The sequence below is a fragment of the Myripristis murdjan genome, chromosome 13, assembly GCF_902150065.1.
Source record: "Myripristis murdjan chromosome 13, fMyrMur1.1, whole genome shotgun sequence".
NCBI classification, from domain to species: Eukaryota; Metazoa; Chordata; class Actinopteri; order Holocentriformes; family Holocentridae; genus Myripristis; species Myripristis murdjan.
In genome coordinates, this window is record NC_043992.1 from 508,395 (window position 1) to 522,500 (window position 14,106).

The 14,106-nt window shown below is 39.4% G+C and overlaps 1 protein-coding gene across 1 annotated transcript in view; it reads left to right on the top strand.

Annotated features, from left to right (window-relative positions):
• Nucleotides 1–1,076: 1,076 nt before the first annotated feature.
• The window catches only part of LOC115370002 (calpain small subunit 1-like), a 22,359-nt gene continuing 9,329 nt past the window's right edge, over nt 1,077–14,106 (top strand). The window contains exons 1-8 of the mRNA XM_030066779.1: nt 1,077–1,206; nt 2,139–2,198; nt 4,201–4,237; nt 4,701–4,793; nt 10,784–10,841; nt 11,973–12,037; nt 13,040–13,108; nt 13,226–13,304. Coding sequence (XP_029922639.1) covers nt 2,152–2,198; nt 4,201–4,237; nt 4,701–4,793; nt 10,784–10,841; nt 11,973–12,037; nt 13,040–13,108; nt 13,226–13,304 — 448 coding nt within the window. The 5' untranslated portion in view covers nt 1,077–1,206; nt 2,139–2,151. The remainder of the gene's footprint in view (nt 1,207–2,138; nt 2,199–4,200; nt 4,238–4,700; nt 4,794–10,783; nt 10,842–11,972; nt 12,038–13,039; nt 13,109–13,225; nt 13,305–14,106) is intronic.

A 14,106-nucleotide genomic window follows, 5' to 3' on the forward strand; every position in this document is an offset into this window, starting at 1 on the left:
CGTCACACAACGTTACGTATCGTAACGTCATTGAATACACCCCTGGTTCAAACCGGCTGTTATGACCAATTGCGCATGCGCAAACTGGCGGGTTGTGATCGTAAAGTTTGACATAAGCACTTTAATTAAGTTTTGTGAAATTAGTTCCTCATGAAGTGCAATAAAATCCTGGAAAATAATGAGTCGTTTAAAAATGTTGCATTTTTTTTCTCTCGTATAACTTAATCAAACACACATAAAAGGGAAAATTTATTTAGTGGAAGAAATACACATTTTTAAAAAGAGTAATATGGACAACACTGCTGAAACACTTTTTACAGTGTAGGGAAAAGGCTGCACCTGGCCAAGAAACTGCTTTTTAGTCAAATGTCCAAGTACTTGAGCCTCTGAAAATGTGGTGACAATGTATAAAACTGGCTGTAATTGCTAAAAGGTTAATGGTATATTTTTGTTCAACCCATTAAATTAAAGCTGAAAGTCTGCACTTCAATCACATCTTGATCACTCCATTTCAAATCCACTGTGGTGGTGTACAAGGGCAAAAATAATAAACATTGTGTCACTGTCGAAATACTTATGGACCTAACTGTATATGTCAAAGAGCAGCAGTTTTTAAATATGCTTAAAAACGTGAAAAGTTATATCTTGCTAGCTGATATTGACTGAATATATTGATATTGTATGTGTTGTGTGTTGTATATGTTTTGTATGTGTCTGTGTCTTGGCCAGTTTAAAACCTTCACCACTTTTTAAATGTAAAAATCCACTTTCATCTGTGTTTGATATCATTTGTCATCAAGCACCTGAATGCAACACAGCTGACTTGAGAGTGCAAAATGTCCTGATTTCCCAGCAGCACTTGAACGCAGCATCAACTCTTCCTGTGTTGAACTTCAGGAGAGAACAAGGGGGACTTTAGGGCCTGAATCCGGCCTCTCCCTTCCCTTCTGCCCCAGGGTGTGTGTGTGTGTGTGGAGGGGGGGGTGGGGCTGATGATGCATTGAGCAAGAACTTGGGTCTTTGCTAGACTTTTTTTTTTTTTTTTTTTTTTTTTTTTGGATTCTTGAAGTGGGAGTGTCAACCCGCCTGACAACCAACTGCTCCTTCTCTCTTTCTTTTTTCCCTCAGTGTGTGTGTGTCCTTCGCTCACCCAACTCTCTATAACTCTCTCTCCCTTGTTCCTCAGAGAGGCACACGCCCCATAGGGTAAGTACTACAAAATGTCCACTTGTATGGATTCTGTGTGAAGATCTGTTTTTCAAGGTTTACGCTTTGCTAAGTGTGTTTCTGGTGGGTTGTGGGAGTATGTATTGCATCTAAAGACATGGTTCTAATGGTATGTGTGCTGTGTTCACATCTGATACTGAAATACAGGCTGTGTGAAGGCAAAGTTTTCCACTAGAAGTCAGATTCCACACAGATTTCTGCAGTCAGAACAAAATAATCTAAACTTATCCCATTATAGATATGTTTATTTTACTGTTACTCTATACCACAGTATATCAGTGCCGCATAAACATAGAATCTTGAATTTAACAGATAAATTGTCAGTATTTTTTCAGATTTTCATCTTTATTTACATTTGTAGTTTGAGATTTAACATGAGACTGACAGTCATTTAGTTAGTTATTCTGTAAGTTATTTAGTTAGTTACTTATTTCACATTGATGAGAGCACATTTCATTGTTTAACACTTTGGAACCTCAATACATTGCCTGCACACAGAATTCCCTTTTTTCTTTACACAAAAATATTATAGAAATCTTATATAGTCATATTTAAAATGAATGAATAAAGTACTTTTTTTTTTTGTTTTTAAAAAAGACCTTTTACAAGTTTAAAAACACAAGAGCAGCTGCAGGTGTGTGTTTAAGGAACAGTGGATTCTCAAGCTTCACACAGAAAGCTGCACTAAACAGTTTGCTCTTTAGCTTTGTGTGTCACAAGGGAAAAGTTTTGTGATAAATAATAATAATAATTATAATCTGTAATATATAAATAAATAAAACAAGTTTCTTCTGATGATTGGAGGAGTTTCTGTTTGCTTTATGTCATCTAATTTAAAAAAAATCATCCGTTTATGTTACCTTTGTTCTCTTTGTGTTTCTGTCTTCTGTCTTTCTGTCTGTCTCTTTCAGACAAACAGCCAAGATGTTTATATTTCAGAAAGTTGCAGGTGGCCTTGTGGATATTGTGAGGTGATTGAACTTACACACACACACACACACATACACACACACACAAACACACACCGACTGTCTCCCTGAGTGGTTTTAAAAGTCTTCCAGTGTTCAATAATTTCATCGGCTCGTTAATTAAGAGGCCAGTTAGTTCAAGTTTTTATTCATTAGCTTGTAAATCACTCAGTCAGTTAATTGACTGTAAAAATCTGCGTCTTAAAAAGTCATTCAGTCTCATTTTCAATGTTAAAATCTTGTTCAAACAGGGTAAAAAAAAATCTGCCAGTGGGAGGAGTTAATCCCACTTGTTTCCACACTGCAAAAACACAAAATCTTACCAAGATTATTTGTCTTATTTCAAGTCAAAAATGTCTTATTTCTAGTCAAAATATCTCATTACACTTAAAATAAGACATGATCACCTCAGAAGTAAATTGTTTTTAGACAATTTTCACTTGTTTCAAGTGAAAATTCACTTGAAACAAGTGAAAATTTGCTTGTTTCATTGGCAAAATTTGCCAGTGGAAAAAGTGAAAATTGACTTGAAATAAGTGAAAATTAGCTAGAAACACGAAACAAATTTTGCCAATGAAACAAGCAAATTTTCACTTGTTTCAAGCAAATTTTCAATTGAAACAAGAGACAATTGTCTAAAAACAAGTTACTTCTGAGGTGATCATGTCTTATTTTAAGTGTAATGAGATATTTTGACTAGAAATAAGGCATTTTTGACTTGAAATAAGACAAATAATCTTGGTAAGATTTTGAGTTTTTGCAGTGCAATGCAGTTTCACTTGTTTCAAGATTTTTTTTTTCTCTGGGAACAAGTATAAATCTGTTGAAGCAAGACAGAATAAAGCAGGTCAGCCACTGGGATCAAGAAAATTACACTTGATTCAAGTGTTGGAAACAAGTGAGATTATCTCATCTCATTGACAGATTTTTTTTACCTTGTATGAAGAAAAACAAGATCTGAACACTGAAGGTGAGATTAAATGACTTGTTAAAGGAATACTCCAACTTTTTGGACAAAATCCCCCTTTTTTGACTTACCCAGACTGAGACAAGATACCATTTTCACCTCTGTATATCCAGTGGTTTAGTTGCTATGTGTAGCATTTTCTGTTAGCTTGGCATAAAGACTTGGGGCTCTAGTTTCCCGGCGCAGCGCGGGGTGGCGCAGTGATGCGAACCCCACGCAGAGCTAGTTTCGACCGGCGAAACGGGAGAGGCGGACAGTTTCCAAGTTTCGTGCGCCGAGATGGGAGTGTCGGCGCAGCTGGGGGAGGTGCCGACAAATTCAGCTTGGTGCAGTGACAGTTTCGTGCCAAAAGGCTTCGCCGAGGTGCGCCAAAAGCTCGCCATCTGAAACCACGTCTACTTTCAGCGCAAGGCGCAGCGGAGCCGGCGCAGTCAAAGTTTGGCTGCCAGGCTCACATCACCAAAACCTCACAATCAGCACAAACGGTGCCAATCTTCTTTGATCTGACATCAGCTGTGACGGGACAGTTGATATGGAGATATATGTATGTGCTGATTGTAATAGTGTTTTTTTCGGTATTTATTGCATTGTTCATGTGTCTGACATTCCGGAAGCCTGCCTGTGAGGTTTTGGTGACGTGTCCGCACTGCTCGCCGGTCTCCGCTCCGCGCCTGTCTCCTGAGCTCCGCTCCGCCTGCGGCAATAGACCTCCATGTCAGCTGTGTAAACTTTCATTACGCCTTCGCGCAGCGCATTTTAAAGGCGAGGACAGGGGCTCATTTGATTGGTTAAATGTGAATTGGCTGTGTCAAACCCACTCCACGCCTTCTCTCCTCCCCTCCACCGGTAGGAGGGATGGCGGAGTACTTGCGCCACCGAGAACGGCGTGCCAAACTTGGAAAATCCGCCAGGCGGATTTTCTTGAAGTCTATGGGAGTTGTTGAAGAAATATCCCTTTAAAATGAATATTTTTGCCATGGTACCTCTTACAGCTGTTGTGAGCCTACAATAATAATCATCATCTTTCTGTGTCTCCAGCAACATTGACCTGGCTAAGTTTGTGCCTTCGGACCCTGTGAGTACAAACCATCCTTTTTTTTTTTTGTTTTTTGTTTTTTGTTTTTAAAAAAGTGTTTTAATTTGTTTAATCTCCATTCATTGTTAGACCTGGTCTTTACGCCTGTCTGCTCACACAATTCCTGTATAAAACTTATATAGGAATTGAAAAAGCAAACTTATTCAAACTTATTTTCCTCACATTGATATCTCTGTCATTTAGATCTCATTCAAAGAGGCTTTCCATTGGCACAACCGCAGAAAAGCTTTATTTACTTTATAAGTAACATTAAAACTCAGTACTGTCTGTGTTGCATCATATTGTATTATCATTTATTGGTGTAATTCAATTAATGCTCACATTTCATTTCAAGTGGAAAATTTTCTTGTGTAAACCATACTAAATGTGATTAGATGGAGGAATGTGTGTATGAGTAGCAGACTAAACAGTAGCTTCTATGTGTGTGTGTGTTTGCACGCAGCCTCCTCCCAAACGACCTCTGGCCTACACTGAAAGCCACGAGAGCGATGAGGAGAAACAGTTTCGCCGTGTCTTCCAACAGCTGGCTGGAGATGTGAGTTGTTTCTATTCTATGTAACACAGCTCTATATCACACTGAGGTTAAATACTCTTTTTGTATATTTACAGTGAGGGCAGATATGTTTCACATCACTAGACTGAGGTTAAAGCTCCACAGTGCTGCTGCTTTTAGTAACTAAACTGGAGGACTTTATTACAGTGATGGAATACTGGTGTGAATAAAGTTTGAAGTCTTTTAAAGTTCATTTTCATATCATTGTGGAATGAATAGAAAACAACAGCTGGATAAAGGGAAGGAAAATTATATGGCAGTTATAAAATACCAAAATGTGAAGTTTATACATTTTTGTAGATGCTACACTAAACATGCAAGATCACTGTGCTTTTAAATTATGTTACCAAATAATTCAGTGTTTTTTTTTTTTTTTTTTTTTTTTTTTTATGGCTAGCTTGGGGATTCAAACCCGCAACCCTCCAGACCTTAACTGATGATGTGTGTGTGACTCACTGGTTCAATTTGTGTTGTGACCTTCATCATCAAACACATCTGCTGCTGGTCTGCAGTCTTCATTTCACACACACACACACACACACACACACACACACACACACACACACATACACACACACACACCAACGCACAAAAAAACAAAAAATATGTTTTTCATGTTGGCATAGATATCATTACCAAGTACATACACACTCACTGTGTATATGTACTTGGCTCCCCAGCAACACACACACACACACAGAAGAAGAAGCATGCACATATTGTTTACTGTAATTACAGTGCAATAAGTTGTTTACATCTGTTTCTCTGTGATTTGGTCTCAGCAGGAACCAATCAGAGAGCTTAGAATCGCAAATGTTATTTTTTTTTACTCGGTTGATGGTAATTAGCTGCAATTTCTCTCCACAGTTCGATGTCTCTGAACTCCAGCTCTGATATTGCTAGTTTTAAATGGATTTTGCCTCATACTGTTGCTGTGGTCTGAATGTGGGAGGTTTCAGCCCATCTGTCTGCCTGTCTCAGTCTTCACACATCTCTCTCTCTCTCTCTCTCCCTCTCTCTCTCTCTCTCTCTCTCTCGCTCTCTGTCCTTTAACATCATGACACTCATCTGTGTCCATTTCTGTCTCCACATTGAAACCCCTCCCATCTTTTTTCTGCTCATCAGCCTACAATGATATGAAGCTTTTATCACTCCACTCCTTTTCTCCAAGGAAAGAAATTGGAAGTTGGAAGGCAAAATCCCTTTTTTTGACCTACCCAGACTGAGTCAATGGTAGTCATTAGCCTAGCTCTGTCAAGGTGAAAAAATAAACCTTACAGCAAGTTATGTTAGGTGGTGACACACCACATGATACACTGTGTACATAAGATAGCTTCTCTAACCCTAACTCTAACCCAGCAACTCTGACAACATCTTGTCTCAGTCTCGGTAAGTAAGCAAAGGGGTATACTGCAGTTGCTGCTCAGCTCAGATTGCAAATACATTAGTGTTTTTGTGTTACCATGTGGACAGAGATTTTCCAAAATGTTCCTCTCTCTCTCTCTCTCTCTCTCTCTCTCTCTCTCTCATCCTGTTAAAGATTGAGAGAGAAAATGTCCTGGTGGTTTTGCAGGATGATGAACTTGTTTCCTTTCTGTCTGCATTCCTACCATTGTCTGGCAGGATGACACTCATGCTTAAGAGGCGTTGTATGTGTGTGTGTGTGTGTTTACATATTTTAGGGTTTCTCTGAGTCATGCAGGTGGGTGTGTACACCAGTTGAACCAGAACTGAGCTAGTCTGCAGGGTGGATTTACTCTGAATAAGCAGCACTAATGATGATGATGATGATGATGATGATGATGATGACTGTAGTGTAACAGGTGGAGATGCAGGACGGTTTACAGGTGGAGTCATGTCATCATAAACACTGTGGGCTCTAGTTTCCCGGCGCAGCGCGGGGTGGCGCAGTGAGGCGAACCCCGCGCAGAGCTAGTTTCAACCGGCGAAGCGGCAGAGGCAGACAGGTTCCAAGTTTCGCAGGCGGAGGTTCACCGAGATGGGAGTGGCGGCGCAGCGGGGGGAGGTGCCGACAGATTCGGCTTGGCGCAGTGACAGTTTCGTGCCAAAAGGCTTCGCCGAGGTGCGCCAAAAGCTCGCCATCTGAAACCACGTCTACTTTCAGTGCAAGGCGGAGCGGAGCCGGCGCAGTGGAAGTTTGGCTGACTGGCGCACATCACCAAAACCTCACAATCAGCACAAACGGTGCCAATCTCCTTTGATCTGACATCAGCTGTGACGGGACAGTTGATATGGAGATATATGTATGTGCTGATTGTGATCGTAGCATTGAATAGTGTTTTTTTCAGTATTTATTGCATCGTTCATGTGCCTGACAATTCCGGAAGCCTGCCTGTGAGGTTTTGGTGACGTGTCCGCACTGCTCGCCGGTCTCCGCTCCGCGCCTGTCTCCTGAGCTCCGCTCCGCCTGCGGCAATAGACCTCCATGTCAGCTGTGTAAACTTTCATTACGCCTTCGCGCAGCGCATTTTAAAGGCAAGGACAGGGGCTCATTTGATTGGTTACATGTGAATCGGCTGTGTCAAACCCACTCCACGCCTTCTCTCCTCCCTTGCGCCGGTAGGAGGGACGGCGGAGTACTTGCGCCACCGAGAACGGCGTGCCAAACTTGGAAAATCCGCCTGGCCACTCCCAGTTGGCGAAGCGCATCTGCGCTACGCCCCCGCCTCGCCAGGTCTGCGAAACTAGAGCCCTGTGTGTTTTTCATTGTGCAGACATGCTTTACATTTCAATCAGAGCTTTTGCAAAGGCAGGAATAATCTGATTGGTTGGGTTAAAGGTCAGTGGGTGGAGCTAAAGAGCCATGGTTGTTCCAGAGTCCTGCACAGGTCCAATTTTCAAGATCCACCCTGCCCCGACCCAGGGACGTACAAGCCCGCACCCGAATCGCAAACCCGCACATCAGCCCGATTAGTACCGCAACCCGATCCGACCCGTTGAAACACGACCCGCAGCCCAACCCGTAACCCGTATTTAAAGTAATCATTTTGGGTCATATTGTCTGAATATTGAACAGCATATCGCCACAGTTAAGGTGCCACTGAGTAAACAACGCATCTGAATGAAGCAGCTCTTCCAATAAAAGCCTGACTTCAGCTACATCATCAACCCTCTGTGTTCTTCTCCCATACAACTGTAAAATCACTCTTTTGTTACGTTTAATGCTTAATGCTATTAAACTTTTAATCTCTTAAAAGGAACTTTACAAGTAAGTAAGTAAGTAATAGTAGACTTACTTTCTGTCCAGACTTGAGCGATGTTCAGCAGTTACAAATGCAAATGAACCGGAAATGGCGCAGTGCAAGCTGCAGTCACAGCCCATGGATCATGTCACAGCCTTACAACCAGCTTACAACTTTTTATTTTATTGTATTTATTATTATTTTATATTAATTTTGATGTGTCAATCTAAAACCCGCAACCCGACCCGCATGTTATTTTTTCCACCCAGATCCGAATCTGGGAAACAACGCACCTGAATGAAGCAGCACTGGGTCGGGTACCCGCGGGTACTCGACCCATTGCAGAACTCTGGGTTGTTCTGGTTGTGCAACATTAGAGTGAAGTTCAGAGAAAAGGACAGGAGCTTAAGAGAGATGGAAGCTTCATAATCTCAGCACAACATAAATAACAGTTGTTTGTCTGTTTTTTAAATTGGATTGGATTGGTTTGTAGTTGGACTGAAGTAGGGCTGCCACAAACAATTATTCTGATAATCGACACGATACCGATTATTTTTGTGATTCCTCGATTAATCTGATCATACGTAAATTGCAGATTATTGCTCCAGTATGCAGCTTCTATTGTTTTACCATGATTCGCTTCCTTATGTGATAACTAAAAATAAAGACAATTAAGATGGTAATTCAATTGAACTTTTAATGAACTTTGCAATATTAACATTAAATAAAAAAAAATAGTATCAAAAATATTATCAAAAACAAATACTTGACCCCTCTTTTTCAAGACCCTTTTTTTGGGAAAAATAGGCTACTTTTTATATGGACAAAATCTTGTTTGAATAAAAAAGCCACCTGACCGGGTGGGCGCGGCACTGGTCGGCATCAGGCGGGTCGGCCGGCCCACCCGGTCAGGTCTCCCGGATCTGACAGGTGAGCGGCACACACAGACTTTCATGGTAAATCAACTTTTGTTCATACACGGCTGCAGCAGCACAACGGACGATGACACAGACAACATGGCTGATTATTGACTGTGCAATGCGGCCATTCGCCGGTAATCGCGGCATCAGGCGAGCCTACCTACAGTACAGTACATGTGTATTTGCTTAGACCCCCAATATTAGACTAGGGCGTTTTTTCAGGACATTTTCAATGGAAACAATATCGTCTTATCTTCGGATGAATACGGTATTTCACTAAGCTAACTAGCCAACTAGCTTACCGAGATGACGGTCCCTCTTCGTCGTCCTGTTCGCCAGCCAACACAACATGCTTTCATTTCAAATGCTGGTGCATGGCAGTCGTGCTGCCATGATATTCCAGCTCTGCCTTGCAGATTTTTGCATTTCACAGTCTTCCTGTTAATATTTTGGGTAAAATGCTCCATAGTCACTGGTGACTCCGATGATCGCTATTGCACATGTGCGTCAAGGACAGAAGGCAAACATGACAGCGGAAGGTACAGCGGCAGTTTCGAGCGAAAAACAAAGCTTAAAAAAAAACAAAAACAATTACGTTGATTACTAAATTAGTCGCCGACTATTTTGATTGTCGATTAATCGAGTAATCGTGGCAGCCCTAGACTGAAGCCTGTAAGTCAAAGTGCACCGAAAGATAAACTTAAATCAAAGGTGTGACAGTAGAAACAAATTTATTTCATTTATTTCACAAATTTAAATCACTGACACTTTACTGGTGGTGTAAAGAGTACTACAAAAAAAAAATACTGTTACTCTGCTTATATTTGACTGCAGTAGAAGTAGAAGTACTGTTACTTTACTGATATTTGACTGCAGTAGAAGTAGAAGTACTGTTACTTTGCTGATATTCAACTACAGTAGAAGTAGTTGTTATTTTGCTGATATTCGACTACAGTAGGAGTAATTGTTACTTTGCTGATATTTGACTGCAATAGAGGTAGAAGTAGTATTACCGTGCTGATATTTGACTGCAGTAAAAGTAGAAATTCTGCTGTAAAAATCTACTGCAGTAAAAGTCAAGTGTCTCATTTAAAATGTACTGTAAGTAAAAGTAAGTGAGTTCCTTTTTCAAAACAGTAACTGTTAGGTATGATGGTTTCCATTCGATTAGAAGAGGACTGTATATGCTTCACATTATATTCTTTTAAAGGTGCATTACACAAAGCTGAAGTAAGGACCCTGTAGATTCAACTGACAAATGTGTAATAGGCATATAATGTGATGGTTGTCATCATCATTGATATGTTCTGTCTTTTTTTTCCACACTTATTCCACATTTTTTCCAGTTGAGTCTAAATGGTTCGCACTGCAGTTTCTCATCATGCAGCTTTTATTGTGAAAGTTTCCACAATCTGTCCATACATATTCTCTTTCATCCAGGTCATAGGCATCTCAAGGAAACTGGGCCCTTTCTTAGACCACAGATTCAATGGTGTACAGCCACAGTTAAGGACTTTAATGTGAGCTTACTTTTGGAAGGAACTGAAAAATCAGGAGGGTGAAGTTTGAACAAGAACACTTGCCACTCACAATTAGAAAATTGCATGTTTTTTTTTTTCTTTTCTGACTGGGAGAGAATTAATAACAACTGCAATAAGCAGGAAATTGGAATGGAAGGAATTGGAAACTAAAAAAAGAGTGAAAAAATAGAAACTCTGAATGCTGTAACATTATCCACCATCCAGCTTTTGGAGGTTTTTGCATGTGGGCTTCCTGTGGAAAACACAGTGTGGTCTCTGTGTCTGATGTGTGTGTGTGTGTGTGTGTGTGTGTGTGTGTGTGGTGACAGGACATGGAGGTGAGCCCCAAGGAGCTAATGGACATCCTGAACAGGATTGTTTCTAAATGTGAGTCCTGTTTCTCACAGTTCAAACACATTTTATTTATTAATTAATTAATTTATTTATTTGATTTCTTCCTGTCTGTCTTTTTGTCCTAAACCAACAACTAAAACCCCAAACATTTCATATTTAACCCTCTCAAATCTAATGCATTTCCCTTTAAAATAATAATAATAAAAAAAAAAAACAGAACAAAACAAAAAACTACAAAAATATTATTTTAAGACACAGCTTTCTTAGCAGCTATTTGACCATAAAAGCCTGATTTGCACAGTCTCCTCTGCACAGTTGATGTTGATGGTCGGTCCTCATGTGAGCCAGTTTGGTTGTAGAGCTTGATGGTTTTTGCGACTGCACTTGGGGACGCATCCAAAGTTTTTGCAATTTTCTGGACTGACTGACCTTCAGTTCTTAAAGTAATTATGGACTGTCATTTCTCTTTACTTAGCTGATTGGTTCTTGCCATAATATGAATTCTAACAGTTGTCAAATATGGCTGTAAGCTGTGTACCAAACTGACTTCTACACAACACAACTGATGGTCCCAACCCTATTAAGAAGGCAAGAAATTCCACAAATGAACCCTGACAAGGCTCACCTGTGAAGTGAAAACCATTTCAGGTGACTACATCATGAAGCTCATTGAGAGAAGGCCAAGGGTTTGCAGCGCTGTCAACAAAGCAAAGGGTGGCTACTTTGAGGAATATAAAATATAAAACATATTTAACAATATATTCTTTGCTACATAATTCCATATATCTTGCTTCATATATTTGGCGTCTTCAATATGTATCTACAGTGTAGAAAATAGTAAAAATAAAGAAAAAACATTGAATGAGATGTCTATATATATATATATATATATATATATATATATATATGTGTGTGTGTGTGTGTGTGTGTATATATATATATATATACACATATATATAGATAGATAGATAGATAGATAGATAGATATATGTGTGTGTGTGTGTGTGTGTGTGTGCTTTTTCATACTTTTGTGTTTTATACATTTATTTCATATTTCACTTCAAATTGATTTTTCTCTATTTTATTTTTCATATATTTCATTTATTTCTGTCACTGTAACTAAACTGAATTGAAGTGACTTGATGAAGCTGCTGTGTGTTTCAGATGATGACCTGAAGACGAATGGTTTCAGCATTGAGTCCTGCAGGAGCATGGTCGCTGTCATGGATGTATCCTTCCAGATAATATTGTACCAACACACTGACACTGATATCACATTGAATTATTACCAGCAGCGGTGATACGACTCGCTGAGTAGCCTAACTGTAGCAAAATGGACATATGTTGATATGAACGCTTTCTTTATTTTCCGTTTCCTCAGTTTGTCTGTTTTACTTAAGGGGGGCTGAAACAAACTGCAAACAATTTTTTTTGTCATTTTAGATTGCCATGTAAAGTTCTGGCCAGGGACAGCAGATGAGCACTAGCCTCTCTGGTTACCTCTGACTTGCTTCCAGTTTAAGTATTGATTACTGTATATTTATGAAACCAATAAATAAATAAATAAACATGGAAAACAAGTTTTACTATTGAGATGATGGTTTAAAAAATCCAAAAATCAATCAAACAAACAAACAAACAAACAAATAAATAAATAGGAAATGCAGGCACAGGAAACAGTCTGTTTGACCCAGTGGTTTTCAAAGGGGGGTCTGAACCCTCAGGGGCCCATGGCGGGTTCCAAGAGGTCCTTAACAAAATGAGGCTTAATTTAATCTCAATATAATTTAGAATCAGAATCAGAAATTCTTTATTGATCCCGGAGAGAAAATTGGGTCACTTGCAGTTGCTGAAAGTCTCAGGAGAAGGATATATTATATGCATAAGTGAAATTAAAAGAAACAGAAAAAGAAATAAGAAATATAAAAAAATGTGCATTGGAAATTTGTAAATAGTATATGCATTATATATAGATATGTGAATCCTACAAAAATATTACAGTTACACATTAGAAGTAACTGAAGTTGTATATGAAGGGTTATTTTAAATTTATGTTTTAATCTCAGTTTAATACTTGATGCAAATAAAAATATCATATCAGGGTCCTCAGGGTGAAATCGCTTCAAATGTGGGTCTTTGGTTTAATGTATGTCAACTTGGGGGTGTGTAACATGAAACAAGTGTATGTCAGTATGTTGTGCTGAGTTTGACCCTTGACCCCATGGCCTTAGAGCGACAGCACAGGCAGACTGGGCTTCCATGAGTTCAAATACCTGTGGAACAACATCAAGAAGTGGCAGGTGAGCTCAGAAAACTGATTCATTCTGTTTCACAAACCAATCAGCTGCTCCAACACTGACAGCATGAATAAGAATGTGTGTGTGTGTGTGTGTGTGTGTGTGTGTGTGTTGTTTCAGGGCATCTATAAATCTCATGATGCTGATCGCTCTGGTGTGATCAGTGCTCGGGAGCTGCCAAATGCCTTCAAGACTGCTGGTGAGGAACACTGCTGTGTCTATGTTTGTGTGTGTGGTGTGTGTTTGTGTGTCCATTGTTTCAAGTGTGAGTTTGCACTTTAATGTAAAGTTTAAAGTTCAGCTATTAACTTAGACTGTATGTGTGAGTTTATGCATCCATTATGATTCTTACAAGCTTTGAAAATCTTAGACCAGAAATCACAAAAATGGCACCACTGCAAAATCATTGAAAAATACAATTTGTTGACTTTTTCCAATTTTATAAAGTTCTCCTTCCTAAAAGTTGTTTTTAAGTGTTTAAATGGACTGGCCCCACAAGTAATGTCTCAGATTTTTAAAAAGACAGATGACTCTAGGACAATGACAAGGAGCAGAACCAAGCAGAACTGTCAAACTCCAAGATGCAGGACAACATTTGGCCAATCATCCCTCTCAGTGCAAAGTACACACCTATGGAATTCCTTACCATCGGAAATTAAATCCCAAACAGAACTAAAGAGGTTTACTTTGAAAGTTAAACATTGGCTCACGCAGCAGCAGAAATGTGAACATTAATTCCCTACTAAGCCATTATCAAAATAATAGCACTTTCATAATGTTTAATGTCAAATTCAGCTCGTGTTTTTATCTGTAATTGACAACTGCAATTGTGTTCATTTATCTATTGTATTATTCACTGCATTTGTACCATTTATTTATTTATTTATTTATTTTCTGTATTCAGTATATCTATTCAGTATTCTAAAAGGCTGACCAGGGACAAAGACTGCAAATTAGCTGAAGCTTAGACGTCTTATATACATCACATTTTCCCTTTTTTG